General features: G+C 43.9%; 1 protein-coding gene across 1 annotated transcript in view; it reads right to left on the bottom strand.

Annotated features, from left to right (window-relative positions):
* The window catches only part of Nup210l (nucleoporin 210 like), a 91147-nt gene that overhangs the window by 23426 nt on the left and 42981 nt on the right, over positions 1–24740 (bottom strand). Inside the window, exons 15-25 of the mRNA XM_070013824.1 lie at positions 23451–23672; positions 19502–19675; positions 15636–15828; positions 12528–12616; positions 10503–10607; positions 9631–9732; positions 8770–8898; positions 6256–6383; positions 3312–3444; positions 2033–2095; positions 1025–1204 (exon numbers count right to left, since the gene is read on the bottom strand). Of these exons, the coding sequence (XP_069869925.1) occupies positions 1025–1204; positions 2033–2095; positions 3312–3444; positions 6256–6383; positions 8770–8898; positions 9631–9732; positions 10503–10607; positions 12528–12616; positions 15636–15828; positions 19502–19675; positions 23451–23672 (1518 nt within the window). The remainder of the gene's footprint in view (positions 1–1024; positions 1205–2032; positions 2096–3311; positions 3445–6255; positions 6384–8769; positions 8899–9630; positions 9733–10502; positions 10608–12527; positions 12617–15635; positions 15829–19501; positions 19676–23450; positions 23673–24740) is intronic.

Raw genomic sequence — 24740 nt, forward strand, 5'->3', positions numbered from 1 at the left:
CAGGATAGAAAGGTTAGGCGAGGAAGGAGTTTCTCATGGCTAGACAGGGACACTTATGATAACCAGTTTGTTGTATTGTTTTCTGCATGTAACAACAACAAATATCAGCTGGGCATCAGTGCCTCATGCCTGTAATCCTAGCTACTCAGGAGGCTGGGATCTGAGGATCCCGGTTTCCCGGTTCAAAGCCAGCCCAGGCAGGAAAGTCTGTGAGATTCTTATTTATTATTATTTTTTGGTCGGTCGTGGGGCCTGAATTCTGGGACTGGGCACTGCCCTTCAGCTCTTCAGCTTGAGGCGAGCACTCTACCACTTGAGCCACAGCGCCACTTCCAGCTTTTTCTGCTTATGTGGTGCTGAGCAATCGAACCCAGGGCCTCATGCATGCAAGGCAAGCACTCTACCACTGAGCCACCTTCCTAGCCTGTCTGTGAGATTCTTAACTCCAATCAGAAGTGCTGCTGTGGCTCAAAGTGGTAGAGCATTAGCCTTGAACCTAAAATCTCAGGGACAGCACCCAGGCCCTGAGTTCAAGTCCAACAGCTGACACTCCTCACTTCTCAAATCTCTGAGAATATGAACCATGTCTTAAAACAATGCCAAATACTCTGTATTTTTCACTAAAGATAACATTTTCTATGTCTGGTTAAGAGAATACCAGGTGAAGGGGACAGAGAGAATATTTCTAGTCTGTGAATACCCTCCTTCTTGCCCTTTACAATGCCTCAATACAGATTCCTCAAAAGGAGTAGAGAGCTGGGCGATGGTGTCTCATACCTGTGATCCTAGCTACTTGGGAGGCTGAGAGCTGAGGATCATAGTTCAAAGCCAGCCTAGTTGAGAAAGTCTGTGAGCTTCTTATTTCCAATTAAACACAAAAAAGCCAGAAGTGGTACTGTGTTTCAACTGGTAGAGTGCTAGCCTTGAGCAAAAGAGCTTAGCGACAACAGGCCCCAGGAGTAGGCAAAAGAAAAAAAGAAAAGAAAAAAAAAAAGTAGAACAGAACACAGGAAAGAATGAATACCTGGGAAAACACAATCACTTTTCCAGTATCTTCATTTACTGTCTGGATGGTGCCATGGACCACAGCTGTACCAACTACCTTTCCTGTAACTTGCCCCCTCCTATTTACAGTGGCCACAGTCTGATTACTGATGGAGAAGTGAATGATAGATTGGGGCTGAGGACCACCTTCCGACATTACCTGGAATTTAAACATACCAGTAAGTGCCTGGGCTGTAGGTGAGGAGTTGTATCTCCTTTTCTTGAAGCAGCCTAATTTCTTAATTTTTCCTCATTTCCTTGAAGAGGATATCTCACAAAAACTCAAATGCATATAGAAGAAATAGAAGGGGCCTTAGTGATAGAGTGGTAGAATGTTGCCTAGCATGCATGAAGCCCTGGGTTCAATTCCTCAGTACCACATACACAGAAAAAGCATGAAGTGGGGCTGTTGCTCAAGGGGTAGAGTGCTAGCCCTGAGTAAAAGAAGCTCAGGGACAGTGCCCAGGCCCCAAGCTCAAGCCCCAGCAATGGAAGAAGAAGAAGAAGGAGGAGGAGGAGGAGGAGCAGGAGGAGGAGGAGGAAGAAGAGGAAGAGGAAGAGGAAGAGGAGGAGGAAGAGGAAGAGGAAGAGGAGGAGGAGGAATAGAAGTACTAAGTGGGTATCTTTATACCACAGACATCAGGGATCAGGGAAAATTACTGTTTTCATTATAATGTTTAGTTGTACTTGGCTGGGAGTACACAATAGGAGCACAATAGAAATAGGAGTGCTGTGTCTCAAAGGGAAACAGGTAAGTCTGATTTTTCTGTCTTTAAAATCAGTTGCATCATTGAGCCAAGCCTAGGTGAAACATACCTATAACCCCAGCACTTGGGAAACTAAGGCAGGAGGCTAATCAGAGGCCTGTTGGGCTGCAGAGTGAGACCCTGTCTCAGCAACAATACAACAACAAAACAAAATAACAATCAAAATATAAAACCACAGTTATGTATCTCAGTAATAGCAACAAAACAAGACAAAAGATTACCTGCATCATGTTAGTTGGAATCAGTGTCATCTTCTCTGGGACAAGTCTGAATGGAGGAAACACCTTGAAGGGGAAATCCAGAAGCAACAATAACTAATGACCCAACTTCATACTGAATGATTGAGAACTTATTCTAAGAAAAACTGAATTATGTGCAAAATTATGTGCAAAAGTTATACAAATATATTCACAAAATGACAGTTAAAATTATATTTATAATTAACTACCATAAAAAATAATAAAAATAGGCTGAGAATGTGGCTTAGTGGTAGAGTGCTTGCCTAGCATGTATGAAGCCCTGGGTTTGATTCCTCAGCACCACAGAAAAAGCCAGAAGTGGTACTGTGGCTCAGGTGGCAGTAGAGTGCTAGCCTTGAGCAAAAAGAAGCTCAGGGACAGTGACCAGGTCCTAAGTTCAAGCCCTAGGACTGGCAAAAAATAAAATAAAAAAATAAAAATAAAAGTAGAGAGAACAGTATAATTACTCTCAGGTGCATATCACTCAGCATTAACAAGTCTTGGGGCTTGAACTCAGGATCTAGGAGCTATCCCTGAAGTTAGTTTTTTTTTTTTTTTGGTCGTGGGGCTTGAATTCTGGGCTTGGGCGCTGTCCCTCAGTTCTTTAGCTCAAGGCTAGCACTCTATCACTTGAGCCATAGCGCCACTTCTGGCTTTTTCTGTTTATGTGGTGTTGAGGAATCAAAGCCAGGGCCTCATGCATGTAAGGCAAGCACTCTACCACTCTACCACTCTGCCACTTAAACCACAACTACACTTCTGGCTTTTTTTTTTTTTTTCTGGTCCTGGGGCTTGAACTCAGGGCTTGGGTGCTGTCTAACCTCTTTGTGCTCAAGACTAGTGCTCTACCACTTGAGCCACAGTGCTACTTCAGGCTTTTTCTGAGACGTTTATTGAAGAGTCTCACAGACTTTTCTGTCCAGGCTGACTTCAAACTGTGATCCTCACATCTCAGCTTCCTGGGTAGCTAGGATTACAGGTATGAGCCACTAGCATCCAGCTCAATTCTGGCTTTTCTGGCTTTTTGATGGTTAATTAGAGATGAATCACACGGACTTTGCTGTCTATGCTGGCTTTGAACCTCAATCTTTGGATCTCAGCCTCTGAGCAGCTACACTTATAGGCATGTACCATCAGTGCCCAGCTAAACAACTCATTTTTTTTCAGCCAAGTGATTTTCAATTTATGCAAAGCAAACAACAAGGGATAAACAATGCTAAACAAAATAAAGTGCAAATTTTGGGTGAGATCACTCCCTTACTTCAATTTGCCGGGGAGCTGATGTGAATTTTCTTCCCATCTTGTCTCTGGCAATAGCTACAAGTGTGGTTTGCCCAACAGTGATGGCTCGAATAATATAATTTTCAGAGTATTCATCCTGTTCCTCCATTAGTCTGCAAAGACCATGTGTCTTAGGTGAGAAAGACTTGACTTTGAGAATGGACAGTGGTGCATCTTTCCAAGATGCCTAGCATTTTCTGTTCACTTTAACTCTGGCTAGGAGGGACTGCCAGAATCAAGATAAATTTCATAGTTATGGCAGAAAGTTCCCAATGGGCAAAAAACTTGTTCTGAGAAAGAAAATAAGGGCAAAATAAACACAGGGCAATATAAACACTGCAATTACCAAATTGTTCTGGAATTCTTATATTTCTCCTTTCTTTTTTTTTTTTTTTTTGTCGGTCGTGGGGCTTGAACTCTGGGCCTGGGCGCTGTCCCTCAGCTCTTCAGCTCAAGGCGAGCGCTCTACCACTTGAGCTACAGCGCCACTTCCAGTTTTCTGGTGGTTTATTGGAGATAGGAGTCTCACCGTCTTTCCTGCCCGGGCTGGCTTTGAACCGCGATCCTCAGATCTCAGCCTCCTGAGTAGCTAGGATTACAGGCGTGAGCCACCAGCGCCCGGCTTATTTCTCCTTTCTTAGAGGAGGAAACAAATAGCTCTGTTTCCCAATAGATTTTTTTCTTTTCTTTTCTTTTCCCTCCCTCCCTTCCTTCCTTCCTTCCTTCCTTCTTTCCTTCCTTCCTTGCTTCCTTTCTCTTTCCCTCCTTCCCTTCTTTCTTTCTTTTTCTTTTTTGCTGGTCCTGGGGCTTAAACTTAAGGCCTGGACACTGTCCCTGAGCTTCTTTTGCTCAAGCTCAAGGCTGGCACTCTACCACTTGAGCCACAGTGCCACTTCCAGCTTTTTCTGTGTATGTGGTATTGAGGAATTGAGCCCAGGACTTCATGCATACTAGGCAAGCACTCTTTACTAAGCCACATTCCCAGCCCCCTGAATAGATTTTTTGTTTTGTTTTGTTTTGGGTCCGGTCGTGGGGCTTGAACTCTGGACCTGGGCGCTGTCCCTCAGCTCTTCAGCTCAAGGCTGGCGCTCTACCACTTGAGCCACAGTGCCACTTCCGGCTTTTTTCTTTTTGCTTATGTGGTGCTGAGGAATCAAACCCAGGGCCTCATGCATGCAAGGCAAGCGCTCTACCACTGAGCCACCTTCCTAGCCCCGCCTCAATAGATTTTTGAAGGCCCTCTCTCTCAAGCACCCCCAAAAGATACTATCCAAGAAGTTTCAGAAATATACTAATGACAAGACATTTAAAGACTTTGAACGGGTATTTTGTCTTGTTCTGAGACAGCAACTTGATATGTAGCTCTTCTTGAACTTGAACTCATGGTCCTCCTGCTTCAGCTTCCTGGGTGATAGAATTACAGGAGTGTATTATTACCACACTTAGCTTGAGTGGATGTTTCGTAGACAGCTAAATATGGGAAGAGAATATGAAGTGAAAGGTATGGAAAACAAGGATAGTAGAAAATTTGAAGCTGGGTGCCTGCCACGCTGACCCCAGTAGAGTCTGCTTAGCATGGGAAACCATCTATCAGACCATGATAGGGGCCTCGAGACCTATCTCTGAGTTTTGGGACTTCACCGAAGTCTACCTCAGAGAATGGGGCTTTACAGAAATCTATCTCCAAGTTTTGGGACTTCACCGAAGTCTACCTCGGAGAATAGGGCTTCTAAGAGGCCTACTCCTGGGAAAAGGCTGGAAAAACCCCTGGGAAAAGATGTGCTTCTGTCTTTCTTCTCCTCATAAGAGTGCCTATCAATCTTTTACTGTTTCTGCTGTTCATTGTACTTACTCATGTCAACGTTCCCTTATTCAAAGCTCTTTCTTAAGAGTGTTGACGACTCCAATATCTGATGAGTGTCTTAAAAATATGACTAACTCACCAGAGTTAAGTGCTACCCTGAAACCCCTCTTATGGAGGCTAGTAGACAAGTTATAAGTAAATATAAAAATATTGGAGGTTTCACAAAGTCACTCCAGCAGAAGGAATTGTAAGAAATTTACAAAAAGTTGTAGGCGCGGCTAGAACAGAAAGAATGTATGGCAATTGCTGAGATAACTACTTAGGAGAAAGAACTTCCTGGTACTCTCATTTACTAAGAGACTTGCTAGATCTAGGCCTCCGTAACCTTATAATTAAGGCCTCTATAGAAATAAGGTAATGGTGAGAAGGTGACAAACGTCGAAACCCATTATATTTCTTAGAGATAAGCCGGAAACAAGTGCCTTTCAGGCGACCAGCTGGTGACCACCTAAGAATGAAGCCCTGCAGCAAGATTGTGTAAACTTTTGCCCTTTCAGGCGACCAGCTGGTGACCATCCAAGAACGAAGCCTTGCAGCAAGATTGTGTAACCTTTTGCCCCTTTTCTTATGAAGACTTCTGTTATAAAAGTTTGTTATCCTCTGCATTAAATCGCACTCAGCATCCACTCCTAATGTGTGTGAGTTGTCTGTTTGCCATCTCCCCATCCTATTCCAGGTTCCTCCCCTAGGTATCCTCCGTCGTCCCGACAGAACCCGGTCCGCGGCAGGTGCCAGTGGTTCATTCCTGTAATCCTAGCTACTCAGGAGGCTGAGATCTAAGGATTAGAATTCAAAACCAGCCCAAGCAAGAAAGTCCATGAGACTCTTAGCTTCAATAAACCACCAAAAAGCCAGAAGAGGAGCTGTGGCTCCCGTGGTAGAGTGCTAGCTTTGAGTGAAAAAGCCCATGGACAGTGCCCAAGCCCTGAATTCAAGCCCTAGGACTGGCACAAAAAAATAATAATCTTGAATAACATAAAGGGAAACTGACTGAGGCACTAGGAGGAAGATTCTCATGATATTAAGCATAAGAGCAAAGAAGTATGAAAATGGTACTCACGTCAGGGTGACAATAGCAGAGGCCAGCTGGAGTTTGAGCTCCATGTTTCTGAAGTATTTATTTTGGAATGGGCGTTTGGAAGAGCCAAGAACCCTCACAGTCACTAACACAGTTTTACCAATCTCAACCTAGTGTTTGAAAAAAGCAACAGAAATAGATTATAGTAGAGGAGTCCTTTTTTTTTTTTTTTTTTTTTTTTTTGTCAGTCATGGGGCTTGAACTCTGGGACTGGGCACTGTCCCTGAGCTCTTCAGCTCAAGGTGAATACCCTACCACTTGAGCCACAGTGCCATTTCCAGGTCTGGTGGTTAGTTGGAGATAAGAGTCTCACAGAGAATTTCGTGCCTAGGCTGCCTTGAACTGTGATCCTCAGATCTCAGCCTCCTGTGTAGCTAGGATTACAGGTGTGAGCCACCAGCGCCAGGTGCTAAGGTTGTTTTTGTTTTATTTATTTTATTTATTTATTTTGTGTGTGTGTGTGTGTGAAGGTCCTGGGGCTTGAACTTGGGCATGGTATATAGCATGAGCTATATATTAAGTTGCTGTCTTAAGACAAAATAAAATACCTATTTAAAGTCTTTAAATGTTTTGTCATTACTACATTTTCTGAAAATTCTTGGGTAATATCTTTTGAGAGTACTTGAGACTAGAGGACTTTCAAAAACCTATTGAGAAACAGAGCTATTTGCTCAAAGCTAGTGCTCTACCACTTGAGCATATCTCCACCTGCTATTTTTGGTATTTAATTGGGGCTGAGTCTCAGAAGCTTTCCTGCCCAAGCTGGCTTTGAACCACAATCCACAGATATCAATCTCCTGAGTGCCTAGGATTACAGGTATGAGCCAATGGTGCCTAGCACTTAAAAAACAAACACTAACAACAAAAAAATCAGGGGCCAGGCACCGGTGGCTCACCCCTATAATCCTAGCTACTCAGGAGGCTGAGATCTGAGGATCACAGTTCAAAGCCAGCCTGGGCAGGAAAGTCTGCGAGACTCTTATCTCCAATAAACCACTAGAAAACCAGAAGTGGCAGTGTGGCTCAAGTGGTACAGTGCTCTCCTTGAGCTAATGAGCATAGGGACAGTGCCCAAGCCCAGAGTTCAAGCCCCATGATCAAAAAACCAACCAACCAAAACAAAACAACAACAAAAAAAAAACAGGGTATTGCTGTGTAGCCCAGCCCAGTCTCCAAGTCATGAGCCTCCTGCCCCAGCCTACTGAGTTCTGATATTATGAGTCACTACTCCAGGCTTAAGTTTTTTTGTTTGTTTGTTTTTAGCTTTTATATTATGTATTTTACTATATGTCATCACCAGTGTATATACAACAGTTAACTTTGAGAAACAGAAATTCATGAAAATTCAGAGAGGTAGATGCTAAGGATTGACAAAAGTAGAAGTTTGTATATTATGCACATGTATTTTCTGGGATTTGAAGGGATTTGTACTTGAAGATGCCCCTGCCAGTGAGTCAGGATGAGCATTCTGCACAGTTTTGTTTGTCTGCAGGTGTCTTAGAAACCTTCACACAATTGAGCCCAGCCTCCATCTGTAGCTGCTGAACCATCTTGTTCATAGTGGCAACAATAGACAAGCCAGACAGGGCACAGGAGAGCCGGGCCAGAGCATTGGTGCGAGGGGTACCTTAGTTGTTGTTTTTGTTTTTGTTTTTTGGTCCAGTTGTGGGGCCTGAAATCTGGGCCTGAGCACTGTCCCTCAGCTCTTCAGCTCAAGACTAGTGCCCTACCACTTGAGCCACAGCGCCACTTCCGGCTTTTTTCTTTTTTGCTTATGTGGTGCTGAGGAATCGAACCCAGGGCCTCAGGCATGCAAGGCAAGCGCTCTACCACTGAGCCAACTTCCCAGCCCCACCTTAGTTGTTTTTTAACACTATTTGTCTTTACTTCTGTCATGTTCAATGTCAGATTTGTTGTTGTTGTTGTTGGTCATGGGGCTCCAACTCTGGGCTTAGGTGCTGTCCGTCAGCTCTTCAGCTCAAGGCTAGTGCTCTACCACTTGAGCCATAGTGCTACTTTAGGTTTTCTGGTGGTTAATTGGAGGTAATAGTCTCACGGACTTTCCTGACCGGGCTGGCTTTACAATCCTTAGATCTCAGCCTTCTGAGTAGCTAGGGTTATAGGTGTGAGCCACTGATACCTGGCAAGTCTGTACTTGCTAAAAGTTATAGTATATACACAGTATTTTAGCAGAGAGTACATTAAGAGATTTTTTTTTTTGGTGTGGGGCCTGAACTCTGGGCCTGGACGCTGTCCCTCAGTTCTTCAGTTCAAGGCTAGTGCTCTACCACTGGAGACACAGCACCACTTGAGCTACAGCACCACTTCTGGCTTTTTCTGCTTATGTGGTGCTAAGGAATAGAACCCAGGGCCTCATGCATGCAAGGTGAGCGCTCTACCACTGAGCCACATGGGTAAGGCCTTGGGTTGAATCAAAGATAGAAAGGTAGGCAGAAAGAAAGAGGGGGGAGTATGATGAGGACTAACATTTCTCACCTTATCAATCAGATCAAGCTCTAGCTCTTGTATGTCTGACACTCTGAGGTGAGCTGTTGCTGGACCTAAGAAAGCCAGGCACAGGTCATAGACTTCCAAGGTGAGAAATCCAGGATGTACTGGAACTAACTAAAAGGGAAAAGTATGGTAGCTGGGTAAAAATTAGCAAACATGTTCTAGACAAAATCATACCAAGTATTTCTTTTCTTTTCTTTCCTTTTTTTCTTTTTCTTTTTTTGTTGGTCATAGAACTTAAACTCTGGCCAGGGTGCTGTCCCTGAGCTCTTGAGCTCAAGGCAGGCACTCAACCACTTAAGCCATATTGTCACTTCCGGTTTTCTGGTGGTTAACTGGAGATAAGAGTCTCATAGACTACTTTCCTGCCCCGGCTGGCTTTGAACTACAATCCTCAGGAGGCTGAAATCTGAGGAACATGGTTTGAAGCCAGCTGGGACAGAAAGGTCCTTGTGGGACTCTTATCTCCAATGGACTACTAAAAAAAGCCGGAAGTAGTACTGTGGCTCAAGTGGTAGAGTGTTCACCTTAAGTAAAAGAAGCTCAGGGACTGTGCTCAAGCCCAGAGTTCAAGCCCCAGGACTGGTAAAATTTAAAAAATTAAAAAATAGTCAGGCATCAGTGGTTCATGCCTGTAATCCTAGCTACTCAGGAGGCTGAGATCTGAGGATCACGGTTCAAAGCCAGCCTGGGCAGGAAAGTCCATGAGCCTCTTATCTCAATTAACCACCAGAAAACCAAAGGGGCATGAGCCACCAAGTAGCGCGAGCCACCAGTGCCCAGCTTACAATGATCTTTGATCTGAGACTATCAATTAATTTTGCTGGGAATATTTCTACAACTCACCTGGACAGAACTTTCTGCTTCCATATAAATGATGGTGACAATATCCTGCTCACTGCTGTTGACTAAAAAATAACCAGATCCTTCCACAAGGCTAAATATTTCCTATGGAAAAAAATCAGACAAACAATATTCGATTCCCTTCCATTTGTAAATAACTTAAAGAAAATAGCTTCTACCTATATAAGAAGAATAGAGATTAAGCAATTAAGGTCATTAAAATAATTTTTTTTGGGGGTCCGGTTGTGGGGCCTGAACTCTGGGCCTGGGCGCTGTCCCTCAGCTCTTCAGCTTAAGGCTAGCATTCTGCCACTTGAGCCACAGCGCCACTTCTGGCTTTTTTCTTATGTGGTGCTGAGGAATCGAACCCAGGGCCTTGAGCATGCAAGGCAAGCGCTCTACCACTGAGCCACCTTCCCAGCCCTCATTAAAAATTTTTTTAAGCCGGGCGCTGGTGGCTCACGCCTGTAATCCTAGCTACTCAGGAGGCTGAGATCTGAGGATCGCGGTTCAAAGCCAGCCCGGGCAGGAGAGACCGTGAGACTCCTATCTCCAATAAACCACCAGAAAACCGGAAGTGGCGCTGTAGCTCAAGTGGTAGAGTGTTCGCCTTGAGCTGAAGAGCTGAGGGACAGCGCCCAGGCCCAGAGTTCAAGCCCCACGGCCGACAAAAAAAAAAAAAAAAAAAAAAAAAAAAATTTTTTTAAAAACCCAGTAAGAATACTGAAGCTATTTACTTGTAATATATATGTATTAATATATATGTATCAGATTTCAACATAACGTATAAGAGATCTTTCTAATTACTGTGCTATTAATTTTAATAACCTTTCCTCCAATATGATTCCATTTAACTAGACCCATAAAGCTTCTACCTTCACATCTGGGTGGTTGTAAATGGTGGCATTCTCTGGCAGTACAGCTACATCATCCACCAAGAGCAGCTCCACTGTTGCAGATCTGGGCAAGTTGCGAATTTCCTAGCAAATAACAATCACCACAAAAATGAATATGAACTTCTAATTCCTCAGATCAGAAAGAGAAAGGCTTGGTATTCATTCAAGTGCTAAAGATAACGGTTCATGCCTATAATCTACTCCAGAGGCTGACATCTCAGGACTGAGGTTTGACGCCAACCCAGACAGGAGAGTTTGTGAAACTTTTTTTTTGTTGTTGGTCATGGGGCTTGAAACTCTGGGCTTGGGCGCTGTCCCTCAGCTCTTCAGCTCAAGGCAAGTGCACTACCACTTGAGCTACAGTACCACTTCTGGTTTCTGGTGGTTAACTGGAGATAAAAGTCTCATGGACTTTCTTGCCTGGGCTGGCTTTGAACTGCGATACTCAGATCTCAGCCTCCTTATCTTTTTTTTTTTTTTTTGGTTGGTTGTGGGGCTTGAATTCTGGGCCTGGGCCCTGTCCCTTAGCTCTTCAGCTCAAGGCTAGAGCTCTACCACTTGAGCCACAGTGCCACTCTGTTTTTTTGTTTTTGCTTATGTGGTGCTGAGGAATCAAACCCAGGGCCTCATGCATGCAAGGAAAGCGCTCCACCACTGAGCCATCTTCCCAGCCCCTCAGCCTCCTTAGTAGCTAGGATTACAGGCATGAGCCACCAGCACCTGGATTCTCTGAGACTCTTATCTCCAATAAACCACCAGAAAACTGGAAGTGGTGCTATGGCTGAAGTGGTAGAGTGCTAGCCTTGAGCTGAAGAGCTGAGGGACAGTGCCCAGGCCCAGAGTCCAAGCCCCATGCCCTACCCAAAAAAAAAAAAAAAAAAAAAAAAAAAGCCTTAAATATCACATACATGTATATTTCTTTTTTAAATTTTTTAAAATATTTTTTATTGTGAAAATACTGTACAGAGGGGTTATAATTACATGGGCAAGATAATGAGTACATTTCTTTTTTTTTTTTTTTTTTTTTTTGGGTCCGGTCGTGGGGCCTGAACTCTGGGCCTGGGCGCTGTCCCTCAGCTCTTCAGCTCAAGGCTAGCGCTCTACCACTATGAGCCACAGCGCCACTTCCGGCTTTTTTCTTTTTGCTTATGTGGTGCTGAGGAATCGAACCCAGGGCCTCGAGCATGCAAGGCAAGCGCTCTAACACTGAGCCACCTTCCCAGCCCAATGAGTACATTTCTTATCAAGCATTGTAACCTCCTCGTTTGTTTCCCCTTCCCATCCCTTCCCAGCCTCCCACCCAAGTATATTTCTTTTTGATATAGGGTTTTGCTATGTAGCTCAGGATGGGATCATAGGCATGTACAAGTACCCTGCTCTAATTTAAGATTTCTTTCTTATCCTTTTCTGCTGGTACTGGGGTATGAACTCAGGGCCTTGAGCTTGCTCAGCATGATTACTCTCTGTAGCATTATGACTTGAGTCATTCGTCCAGCCCAGGTTTTTGCTAGTTGAAGATGGAGTCTCCTAGACTTTTCTGCTCAGGCTGACCTCTTGAATAGCTACAGGATTACAGACAGAGCCACCAGCACCTGGCTGAATTTATGTTTCTTATAATCTCCATTCATTATCAGTTGGGTATGGTGGCACCTGCCTGCAAGCCTAGCAATCTGGAAGCTAAAGAAGGAGGATTCTGAGTTTGAGGCCAGCATGGGCTCATAGTAAAATCCTGTCTCAATCTCCCCCAAGTCCCCCATTTAAAAAAAAGATTACAGGGCTGGGAAGGTGGCTCAGTGGTAGAGCACTTGCCTTGCATGCATGAGGCCCTGGGTTCGATTCCTCAGCACCACATAAGCAAAAAGAAAAAAAACGGAAGTGGTGCTGTGGCTCAAGAGGTAGAGCGCTAGCCTTGAGCTGAAGAGCTGAGGGACAGCGCCCAGACCCAGAGTTCAGGCCCCACGACTGGACCCAAAAAAAAAAGATTACATTGTTTTTTCCACTCACCTTTGGGCTTTTTATCTCTGAATAACCCACAAAATTGACTCCAATGAGTACAGTCCCTTTTATTTGATGTACTTTAAGGATCTGATGACCTGGAAATATGCAGAAAGATACTCTTTGAGAAACAATACCATAGCCAGGCATTCTGGCTCAAGCCTGCAATCCCAGCACAAGGGAGTTGAAGACAAGACTGTGAGTTCCAAGTTCGCCTGAGCTATAGAGCATGATCCTGTTGTAGAGTGCTAACCTAACATGTCCAAGGCCCTAGTACAGCGAAAGAAAACAAACATATAGAGTATAAAAGTATCTCCAGAAAACCAAATTCTGCTCCAATTTTTTCCAAAATGCATTTTATTGTGAGATTAAAAACACCAATGGGGGTAAATATAAAAGAAACAAACTGGGCTTTTGTGTTGACCATTTTATTCTTTGTTGTTGTTGTTGGTCATGTGGCTTGAACTCTGGGCCTGGGCACTGTCCCTCAGCTCTGCAGCTCAAGGTGAGAGCACCACTTGAGCTACAGTTCCACTTCCAGCTTTTTCTGCTTATGTGGTGCTGAGGAATGGAACCCAGGGCCTTATGCATGCAAGGCAAGCACTCTATCACTGAGCCACCTTCCCAGCCCCACCATTTTATTCTTATATGACTTTGAGCAACCAATCTACCTGCTGGGCATGGATGGCTCATTCCTGTGATGTAGCTACTCAGGAGGCAGAGCTCTGAGGAGAGCAATTCAAAGCCAGTCTGAGTGGGAAAGTCCATGAGACTCGTATCTCCAATTAACTAAAAAAACCCAGAAAGCTGGAAGTGGAGCTGGGGCTCAAGTGGTAGCATGCTAGCCTTAAATAAAAATTAAAAACAAACAAATAAAACAAAAACCTTAGGGACAGCGGCTCAGAACTAGCACCTCCCCCCAAAAAATCTAAAATTCTTTTCAACTGTGAAGGTCTAAAACAGGCTCAAAATAGTATATGAAGAAATTTTGTTCAGTTTACATATGTTAGTGACACAGGATAGTCCTTTGGGAAGGACCTTTTCTTCTTCTTCTTCTTCTTTTGGTTGGTTGTGGGGCTTGAAATCTGGGCCTGGGCGCTGTCACTGAGCTCTTCAGCTCAAGGTGAGTGCTCTACCACTTGAGCCACAGAGCCACTTCTAGCTTTTTCTGTTTATGTGGTGCTGAGGAGTCGAGCCCTGGGACTCATGCATAGAAGACAAGCACTCTACCACTGAGCCACCTTCCCAGCCCAGCACCTTTTATTCTTCTAACCTGTTTTGTTGATGTAAATGTGGTGTCACCTATTAAAAAACGTTAAAGGGCTTATCTTTTTCTTTTTCTTTTTTTTTTTTTTTGCCAGTCTTGGGGTTTTAACTCTGGGCCTGGGCACTGTCCTTGAGCTTCTTTTGCTCAAGGCTAGCACTCTACCACTTGAGTCACAGTGCCACTTCTTGCTTTTTCTGTTTATATGGTACCGAGGAATTGAACCCAGGGCTTCATGCATGCTAGGCAAGCACTCAGCCACTAAGCCACATTCCCAGCCCTATCTTCTTTTTTTTTTTGTCATCTGGCCTTGGGTCTTGAACTCAGGGCTTGTGCTCTGTCCTTGAACTCTTTTGCTCCAGGCTAGCATGCTACCACTTTGAACTAGAGGGCCACTTCTGGCTTTCTGGTGGTTGATTGGAGACAAGAGTCTCACTGACTTTCCTGCCTGGACTGGCTTCCAACTGCAATCCTCAGATCTCAGCCTCCTGAGTAGCTAGAATTACATGTGCAAGCTACCAACACCCAACCTGTCTTTCTTTTTCTCTCACACTCTCTCTTCCTTGCTTTCTTTCCTCCCTCCTCCCTTTCTCTCCTCTCTTTCTCTGCTCTCCTCTCCCTTCAAATCTTTTTTTGTGGTGCTGGGATAGAACCCATGGCCTCAACACATGCTGAGCAAGCGTGCTTTCACTGAATCACATTCCCAGCTCTATTATTATTTATTTTATTATTTTATTTTTTTTGGGGGGGGTCCGGTCGTGGGGCCTGAATTCTGGGCCTGGGCGCTGTCCCTTAGCTCTTCAGCTCAAGGCTAGCGCTCTACCATTTGAGCCACAGTGCCACTTCCGGCTTTTTTCTTTTTTCTTACGTGGTACTAAGGAATCGAACCCAGGGACTCAGGCATGCAAGACCTTACCATTGAGCCACCTTCCCAGCCCCTTATTTTATTTTTTGTTGGTTGTGGGGCTTGAACTCTGGGCCTGGGCGCTGTCACTCAGCTCTTCAGCTCAAGGCTAGCACTCTACCACTTGAGCCACATCGCCACTTCTGGTTTTCTGAGTGGTTTATTGGAGATAAGAGTCTCACCGGCTTTTGTGCCTGGGCTGGCTTTGACCTGTGATCCTCAGATCTCAGCCTCCTGAGTAGCTAGGATTACAGGCATGAGACACCGGCACTGGGCTCCCAGCTCTATTATTTTGTTGGGTTTTTGAGCTAGAGATTATTTTCTTGATATATAAGGAATGGGAAAATTCATCCTGTAGCCTGATGTAGTCCTCAGGTTTCTAAACAGGACTGTTTACAAAGCACTTCTCATGTCAAAGCATCGTAGCTGTATAACAGCTCTTAGAGGAACTATGTAAAGGGTTTCCTTCCTCATTTTTACATGTAGGGCAGTGGCCCCTTGACTTGCTAAGTTTGGCCGGGGAGGCAATAAAATGGGAGCCTATCTTCTAGACCCTTGCTTGGTTTCTTGACTTCCAGACTGAGTTACAGATCCAGGTACACAGCTATCTTTCCTACTTCCTACCTATCAAGGGGTAGGTTCTGGTGGTGGATGGATTTCATGAGACTACCTTTATGAGACTGGGAAGTTCGTTCAGTGGTAGAGTGCTTGCCTTGCATGCATAAGGTCCTGGGTTCTATTTCTTTAGAACCACATAAGCAAAAAAAGCCATAAGTGGCATTGTGACTCAAGTGGTAGGATGCTAGCCCTGAGCTGAAGAGCTGAGGGAGAGCACCCAGGCCCAGAGTTCAGGTCCCATTACTGACAAAAAAAAAAAAGAAAGAAAATTCTTAATTTGAACCACTTTGCAGGTATTCCATGTGAAAGGATTTATAAATTTCTACAATACCATGTAATTGAGTCTGTCCACTGCCATCATCTTTGGCTACCATCTCCATTGATTTATAATCTTCAAAATAGGCTAGTGTCTCATTGGAAGATTTCCATTCTAGTATTAGCGAACTGAAATTATCAAACTTTCTCCTATGTTGATCAAATACTGCTAGTTCCAGGACTGTGTCCCTCAGACTTGATACAGGAATCTGCATTAAAATAAAAATTAGGGAAGGGAAAAACAATTAAATCTAATAGATTTAGAGATAGTAAGATATCCTTGAAGATTAAAAATCATGTTTCAGGCTGGGAATGTGGCTCAGTGGTACAGTGCCTTCCTAGCAAGCATGAAGCCCTGGGTTTGATTCCTCAATACCATATACACAGAAAAAGCTGGAAGTGGAGCTGTGGCTCAAGTGGTAGAGCATTAGCCTTGAGCACAGAGAGTTCAAGCCCCGGGACTGGCAGAAAAAAAAAATCTCTGTAAAAATCACGTTTCATCTTTCTATTTTGACAAATTTCAAGTCTATATAAAAAAAGAATAATGAACGTTTATATAAAATTTTACCTGGATTCACTCATTCCTTCTTCTTTTACTGGTTCTGGGGCTTGAACTCAGGGCCTGGACATCTTGTTTTTGTTTTTTTCGGGGGGGGGGTCCGGTTGTGGGGCCTGAACTCGGGGCCTGTGCGCTGTCCCTCAGCTCTTCAGCTCAAGGCTAGCACTCTACCACTTGAGCCACAGCGTCACTTCCGGCTTTTTTCTTTTTGCTTATGTGGTGCTGAGGAATCGAACCCAGGGCCTCATGCATGCAAGGCAAGCACTCTACCACTGAGCCACCTTCCCAGCCCCGGGCCTGGACATCTTCCTTGAACTTTTTTCCTCAAGGCTAGTAATCTATCACTTGAACCACAGCTACACTTCTTATACTCTCTGGTGGTTAACTGGAGACAAGAGTCTCAGGGACTTTTCTGCACAATCTGGCTTTGAACCAAAATCCTCAGATTTTGGCATCTTGAGTTAGGATTATAGGTGTGAGCCACCAGCTATGGCCCAGATTTACCCATTCTTATCACTTAGTGAAATCTGCTTTCCCTTTCTGTCTCCCTCTTCTTCACCTTACTTGTACTGGGTCAGGGGAAGTTTTTTGTTGTTGTTGTTGTTCTGTGAATGATGTAAATAGAAAGGCATTTTACTCCTAAATATTTCAGTCTGTTTCCTAAGAATGAGAACATTCTGCAACATAAGAAGAGCAATGGGGCTGGGAGTGTGGCTTAGTGGTAGAGTTCTTGCCTAGCATGCATGAAGCAGTGGGTTCAGTTCCTCAGTATCCCATAAACAGAAAAAGCCAGAAGTGGCACTGTGGCTCAAGAGATAGAGTGCTAGCTTTGAGCACAGAGAGAGACTTAGGGATGGAGCCCAGGCCCTGAGTTCAAGCCCCAAGTCCTACCAAAAAAAAAAGCAATAAAAGTGGTGCGCTGGTGGCTCACACCTGTAATCCTAGCTATTGAGGAGGCTGAGATCTGAGTATCCAGGTTCAAAGCCAGCCTGGGCAGGAAAGTCTGATACTCTTATTTCCACTAAACCACTAGAAAACTGGAAGTAGCACTGTAGCTCAAGCTGTGGAGTGCTTGCCTTGAGCTGAAGAGCACAGGGACAGTGCCCAAGCCCAGAGCTCAAGCCCCATGACCGACAAAAAAACCAAACAAACAATACTATTAATACATAAAAGTATTAAAATTAATTTAGTATCATCAAATATTTCATCAATATTTCAGTTTCCCTAAATGTTCACCCAAATATCTTATTTTGCTTTACTAATACTGGGGCTTGAACTCAGGGCCTGAGTGCTGTCTTTTTTTGCTCAAAGCTAGCACTCTACCACTACAGCCACCAGCTCCACTTTTTGCTGCTTAATTGGACATAAGAATCTCAGAGACTTGTGAGAAGCCTCATGCTGGCTTTGAACTTCAGTTCTCAGATCTCAGCCTCCTAAGTAGTTAGGATTATAGAACTGAGCCACGGTCACTTTTGGGCTGGGAAGGTGGCTCAGTGGTAGAGCGCTTGCCTTGCATGCTTAAAGCCCTGGGTTCGATTCTTCAGCACCATATAAGCAGGAAAAAAAAAAAAGCCAGAAGTGGCTCTGTGGCTCAAGTGGTAGAGTGCTAGCCTTGAGCTGAATTGCTGAGGGACAGCACCCAGGCCAAGAGTTCAGGCCCCACGACCGGACCCCCCCCAAAAAAAAATTTGTTTTGAGTCTGTTAAGCATTTAATAGCATATATGTAACCCTAGCTATTTAGGAGACGGGGGCAGTAGGACCCAGAGACTTACCTGGGTTACATAGTAGCTAGATTCTATCTCAAAATAAAACAACAACAACAAAAAGTCTACCTAGTCTATAAATTAGAAGTACATATGAAGTTTGGTAGGAAGCACACTGTATTTCTTTTCTTTGCTTTGCTTTTTTTTTTTTGTCAGTCCTGGGCTTGAATTGTGGGCCTGGGCACTGTCCCTCAGCCCTTCAACTCAAGGCAAGCACTCTACCACTTGAGCCACAGCACCACTTCCAGTTTTCTGAATGATTTATTGTAGATAAAAGTCTCATGGACTTTCCTGCCCGAGCTGGCTTTGAATCGTGATCCTCAGATCTCAGCCTTCTGAGTAGCTAGGATTACAGGCATGAGCTACGGGTGCCTGGCTGCACACTGTAAAATTTCTGAGAGCAGAATTCTGCCTGTTCTAACTCAAAACAGCCATATTAAAAAATAAATGTATAAACAAAGCCTGGTGGTGGTGGTTCACACCTGAAATCCTAACTACTCAGGAGGCTGAGATACAAGGATCGCAGTTCAAAGCCAACTTGGGCAGGAAAGTCCACGAGTCTCTTATCCCCAGTTAACCACCAGAAAACTGGAAGTGGCATGGTGGCTCAAAGTCTTGAGCACAAAAGTTCAGGGACAGTACCCAAGCCCTGAGTTTAAGTCCCACACCAACCACATGAAAGATCCTCCAGGATAGAGTACAGTAAGTTGCAGGGACTCACACTTGCAATCCTATCTACTTAGGAGGCTGAGATCTGAGGACTGAGGTTTGAAGCCTGCTGGGGTAGGAAAGTTCCTAAGGCTCTTATCTTCCATTAACCAGCAAAAAGCTGGAAGTGGAGATATGGTTGAAGTGGTAGAGTACCAGCCTTGATAAAAGAAAGTCAGGGACAGCAACCAGGCCCTGAATGCAAGCCCTAGGACTAGCAAAAAAAAAAAAAAAGAAAGAAAGAAAAGAAGACTTGGTAGGAAATGATATTAAGAAAACTAGTTAGAGCTGGGTGCTGGTGGCCCACACCTGTAATCCTAGCTACTCAGGAGGCTGAGATCTGAGGATCATGGTTGAAAGCCAGCCCGAGCAGAAAAGTCCTGTGAGACTCTTATTTCTAATTAACCACTCAAAAACGGGAAGTAGAATTGTGGCTCAAAGTGGTAGAACGCTAGCCTTGAGAACAAAGAGGCTCAGGGACAGTGCCCAGGCCCTGAGTTCAAGCCCTACAACCAACAAAGAAAAAAAAAAAGGAAAGAAGAAAACGATTAGGAAGTTATTGAGGAAAATCTAAATGTCTATTTCCATAGCCATAAGCTATCTGTGTAGCTAAGTACAGTAACAAAATCAAGTATAGTCAGTTCTCTTTTTCTCCCTTCTCAGAAACAGATAAAAAAGTTAAAAAAAATACATATATATATATATATATATATATATATATATATATATATATATATATATATATATAAAACCCCTTAACTTTAATAGAAAAGCTGTATTTCAGACCTTTTGTATCTAAACTATATAAGACAAAAATGCTATATTTGTCAAAAAACATCCTTCAAACTTACCAGTTGTTTGTTGTGCTGTGGCAGAGGGCATGGCTGGGCACCAGCTGGCACATTATATACTGGTGTCACTGACATACTGGCAGGGTGGGCGCATATGAAACGCACCTGTACAACCTCTACAGCTGGACTAGGGTTCAGAACACCTGGGTGATTTCCAATTCGGAATGTGAGAATCTATAAGAAAATACCGGAGCAAGAGATAATTGTGAGTGGACATACGATGTATTGATTCCAACATAGTAGTTTAGATGTGTTTCAATTATTCAAATTGCATTCTAGAGCCTTTTGGAAATTATAATCAGACAAATCCTTTAAGGATATTATAGTTTTTAATTATCTGTGCCCTTGGGACGTAGAAGTTATCATGGAAATTTTAAAACAAATGGAATTTTAAAAGTCTAACTTGGACCAAGTAGTTTCCTCCAATAAACACTTTGTTACTATTTGGTAAAAGTTGGAAAACTAATTTGTGTTTCAACTTATCTCTAGTAGATATATAATAAGTAACAATATATGGAAACAAAAAGAATTTAAAATTAGGCTGGTGTCTCACACCTATAATCCTAGCTACTTAGAAGGATGAGATCTGAGGATGGAGTTTCAATACCAGCCAGGGTAGGAAAGTCTGTGAGACTCTTGCCTCCAATTAACCAAACCCCCCCCCCCAAAAAAAAAAAAACAAACAAACTGAAAGTGGAGCTGTGGCTCAAAGGGTAGGAAGAAAAAAGCTAAGGGACAGCACCCATGGCCTGAGTTCAAGCCCTAGTACCAGCATAATTAAAAAAAAAAAAAAAAGAAGAAATTAGGGAGTTCCAAATGAAGTTTAAGTAGGCCTGAGATTAGTAATAGCTCACTCAATAAACTAGGAAAGGACAAAACTATAACATAATAAAAGCTTTATTTGAAAAACTCATACTCAGGGGCTGGGAAGGTGGCTCAGTGGTAGAGCACTTGCCTTGCATGCTCAAGGCCCTGGGTTCGATTCCTCAGCACCACCTAAGAAAAAAAGCCGGAAGTGGTACTGTGGCTCAAGTGGTAGAGCGCTAGCTAGCCTTAAGCTGAAGAGGGACAGCGCCCAGGCCCAGAGTTCCGGCCCCACGACCGGACCCAAAAAAAGAAAAACTCATACTCAAATCTTACCTAAAAATATTAAAAGCATTATTCACTCCAACTTGGGTTCTGAACAGACTATCTTACTTCCATCTGTCCAAAAATAGCTTTATCATTAGTGTCCCTGGTGCCTTCCAATACATTTATTTCCTTGTAGGAGGGATGAAAATAAATGAGTTTCTAATTTCAGTAAGTGTGAAAGAAGTGATAACATGTTCTTTGGAACTTATTTTTATTAACAGAATCTTAAGAGGAATCAAGTGTGGCAGTACATGCCTACAATCCCAAACACCTGGGGGGCAGAGGCAGAAGGATCAAGCATTTGAAGTTGCTGGGTGTCAGTGGCTCACACCTGTAATCCTAGCTACTCGGGAGTCTGAGATCTGAGGATGGTGGTTCAAAGCCAGCAGGGGCAGGAAAGTTTGTAGGACTATCTCCAGTTAACCACCAGAAAACCAGAAGTGGTGCTGTAGCTCAAGGTGGTAGAGTACTAGTCTTGAGTGAAAAAACTCAGGGACATCGGGGCTCTAAGTTCATGTCCCACAAACTGACCAAAAGGAAAAATGTTGTCTTGCCACTTTTAGGTCCATTTGCAGTATTTCATAAAGAAAAAAAAGCATAGTCCAAATGACATGTGGATATTTATTGTAGTTTGTGTGTATGTGCTGGTACTGGGGCTTGAGTGCTGTCTTTTAGCTTTTTTACTCAAGGCTGGCTGGTGCTCTACCATTTGAGCCACAGCTCTACTTCAAGCTTTTTGTTGGTTAATTGAAGATAAGAATCTGGGAAAACAAGAAATAAGTTAGAGTGATTAAATGTGGAAAATGTGAGGTAGATTCACTACTATAAAAAGGTATTGGCCGAACATCAGTGGCTAATACCTGTAATCCTAGCTACTCAGGATGTTGAGATCTGAAGATCACAGTTCAAAGCCAGCCCAGGCAGGAAAGTCTCCATGAGATTCTCATCTCCAATTAATCATAGAAAAAGCTGGAAGTGGCACTGTAGTTCAAGTGGTAGAGTGCTAGAAAAGAAGCCCAAGGAAGCCAGGCGTTGGTGGCTCACACCTGTAATCCTAGCTACTCAGGAGGCTGAGATCTGAGGATCGCGATTCAAAGCCAGCCCGGGCAGGATAGACCGTGAGACTCCTATCTCCAATAAACCACCAGAAAACTGGAAGTGGCGCTGTAGCTCAAGTGGTAGAGCGCTCACCTTGAGCTGAAGAGCTGAGGGACAGCGCCCAGGCCCAGAGTTCAAGCCCCACAACCGACAAAAAAAAAAAAAAAAAAAAAGAAGCCCAAGGAGCCAGGCACCAGTGGTTCACACCTATAATCCTAGCTACTCAGGAGGCTGAGATCTGAGGATCGCAGTTTAAACCCAGCTCGGGCAGGAAAAGTCCATGAGACTCTTATCTCCAATAAACCACCAGAAACTTGGGCACTGTGGCTCAAGTGGTAGAGTGCTCACCTTGAGCTGAAGGGCTGAGGGACAGCATCCAGGCCCAAAGTTCAAGGCCTACAACCAAAAAAAAAAAAAAAAAAAAAAAAGAAGCCCAAGGACAGTGCCCAGACCCAGAATTCAAGTCCCAGGACTGGGGAACAAAACAAAACAAAACAACAAAACAAACAGATATTGATACTTGGTGCTGGTGGCTCACACCTATACTCCTAGCTACTCAGGAGGCTGACATCTGAGAACTGAGGTTCAAAGCGACTGGGGCAGATAAATTTGTAGGGTAGTTATTTCCAATAAACCACCAAAAAGCTGGAAGTGGAGTTATGGCTCATGTGATAGAGTGTCAATTGTGTATGAAGAAAGTGAAACAAGAGAGCCAAGCCCAGAATTCAAGACTGAATACCAGCAAAATTATAAATACATATACATACATACATACATACATACATACATACATACATCTGGAGAGTAGTTGATGGAATGAGGCTGATTGAGATGTATTATATGCATGTGGGGAAATAGCACAATGAAACCCGTCTGTATAACAATGAGTGTAATTCGGGGCTAGGAAGGTGGCTCACGGGTAGAGCGCTTGCCTTGCATGCCCGAGGCCCTGGGTTCGATTCCTCAGCACCACATAAGAAAAAAGAAAAAAGCTGGAAGTGGCACTGTGGCTCAAGTAGTAGAGCGCTAGCCTTGAGCTGAAGAGCTGAGGGACAGTGCCCAGGCCCAGAGTTCAGGCTCCAGGACTGGATCCCCACTCCAAAAAAATGAGTTTAATTCAAATAAATAAATAAATAAATAAGTAAAATTCAAATGCAAAAACCATCTTGATTATTTAGTAGACTGTTCAATGAACTTATTGAAATCACTGGGCACACGTAACAAACAGTAAGAACACAAAACAGTTCTCTAGGGCTGGGAATGTGGCTTAGTGGTAGAATGCTTGCCTTACATACATCAAGCCCTGAGTTTGATTCCTCAGTATCACATACACAGAAAAAGCCAGAAGTGGCACTGTAATTCAAGTGGTAGAGTGCTAGCCTTGAGCAAAAGAAGCTCAAGGATGGTGCCCAGGCCCAGAGTTCAAGCCCCAGGACTGGCCAAAAACAAACAAACAAGAACAGTCCTCTAATCAATAATTAGAAATTTTTTCTCTATAACTGAGTATGGTGGAGTATGCCTGTAATCCCACAGGCAGGAGGAGGATCAAGATTTGAAGCCACATACACACACACACACACACACACACACACACACGGTTTTCTTTCTGATATTAAATCTATTAGAATGTGAAAAGGAATGGCTAGATGTCCAAAGGAGTTGTAATATTGTAGTATAGATGCTAATATTATAGTAATGTTAAAAATGACTTTTTCTTTACCTGTTCCCCTAAATCCAGGCACAGGACTCGGTAGATATACTGGTTCTGTTTTCTCTTAGCTGGAAGCCGGACTTCTGTTATTTCAATCTTCCCTGTCTCTTCTACACTTAGCTCCAGGAAAAATCTGGAGGGCTCCAAGATCCACGGACGAGGGCCCCCTTCGAACACCATTTCCTTTACCGATTTCCATGTCACCAGGGCCACTTCCACAGGGTTTATGGCCTTAAAGAAATTAATCCTTGGTTGGTTAGGAAAATAAATGGTTTTTAATTTTTCCTGTTCTTTTTTTTTTTTTTTTTTGGTGAAAATATCGTATAGAGGGGTTACAATTACATGGGAAAGATAATGAGTACATTTCTTTTTTTTTTTTTTTGTCGGTCGTGGGGCTTGAACTCTGGGCCTGGGCGCTGTCCCTCAGCTCTTCAGCTCAAGGCGAGCGCTCTACCACTTGAGCCACAGAGCCACTTCCGGTTTTCTGGTGGTTTATTGGAGATAGGAGTCTCATGGTCTTTCTTGCCCGGGCTGGCTTTGAACCGAGATCCTCAGATCTCAGCCTCCTGAGTAGCTAGGATTACAGGCGTGAGCCACCAGCGCCCGGCATGAGTACATTTCTTATCAAGCATTGTTGCCTCCTCCTTTGTTTCCCCTTCCCATCCCTTCCCATCTCCAACCCCCCCACCCCGGTTTTTAAATTTTTTGTTAATTTTTATTATTTATTTGCTCATTTATTTTCTTTCTTTCTTTTTTTTTTTTTTTTTGGGTCCGGTCGTGGGGCCTGAACTCTGGGCCTGGGCGCTGTCCCTCAGCTCTTCAGCTCAAGGCTAGCACTCTACCACTTGAGCCATAGCTCCACTTCCGGCTTTTTTCTTTTTGCTTATGTGGTGCTGGGGAATCGAACCCAGGGCCTCAGGCATGCACGGCAAGCGCTCTACCACTGAGCCACCTTCCCAGCCCTGCTCATTTATTTTCATTAGTACCAGAGTTTAAACTCAGGTTCACACTAGCTTGGCTTACGTACCTGGCTGGTACTCTACTATTTGAACTGTGGTTTTTTTGGGGGTCGGTGTGGTGGGTCTGGGCGCTGTCCCTGAGCTCTTCAACTCAAGGCTAGTGCTCTACCACTTGAGCCAAAGTGCCACTTCTGGTTTTCTGGCGGTTATTGGAGATCAAAGTCTCATGGACTTTCCTGCCTGGGCTGGCTTGGAACTGTGATCCTCAGATCTCAGCCTCTTGAGTCGCTGGGATTATGGACATGAGCCACCGGTGCCTGGCAAGCCTGACTTTTTGGTC

The sequence above is a fragment of the Dipodomys merriami genome, unplaced genomic scaffold (genome assembly GCF_024711535.1).
Source record: "Dipodomys merriami isolate MVZ:Mamm:240054 unplaced genomic scaffold, mDipMer1.0.p SCAF_92, whole genome shotgun sequence".
In the NCBI taxonomy this organism is placed as follows: domain Eukaryota; kingdom Metazoa; phylum Chordata; class Mammalia; order Rodentia; family Heteromyidae; genus Dipodomys; species Dipodomys merriami.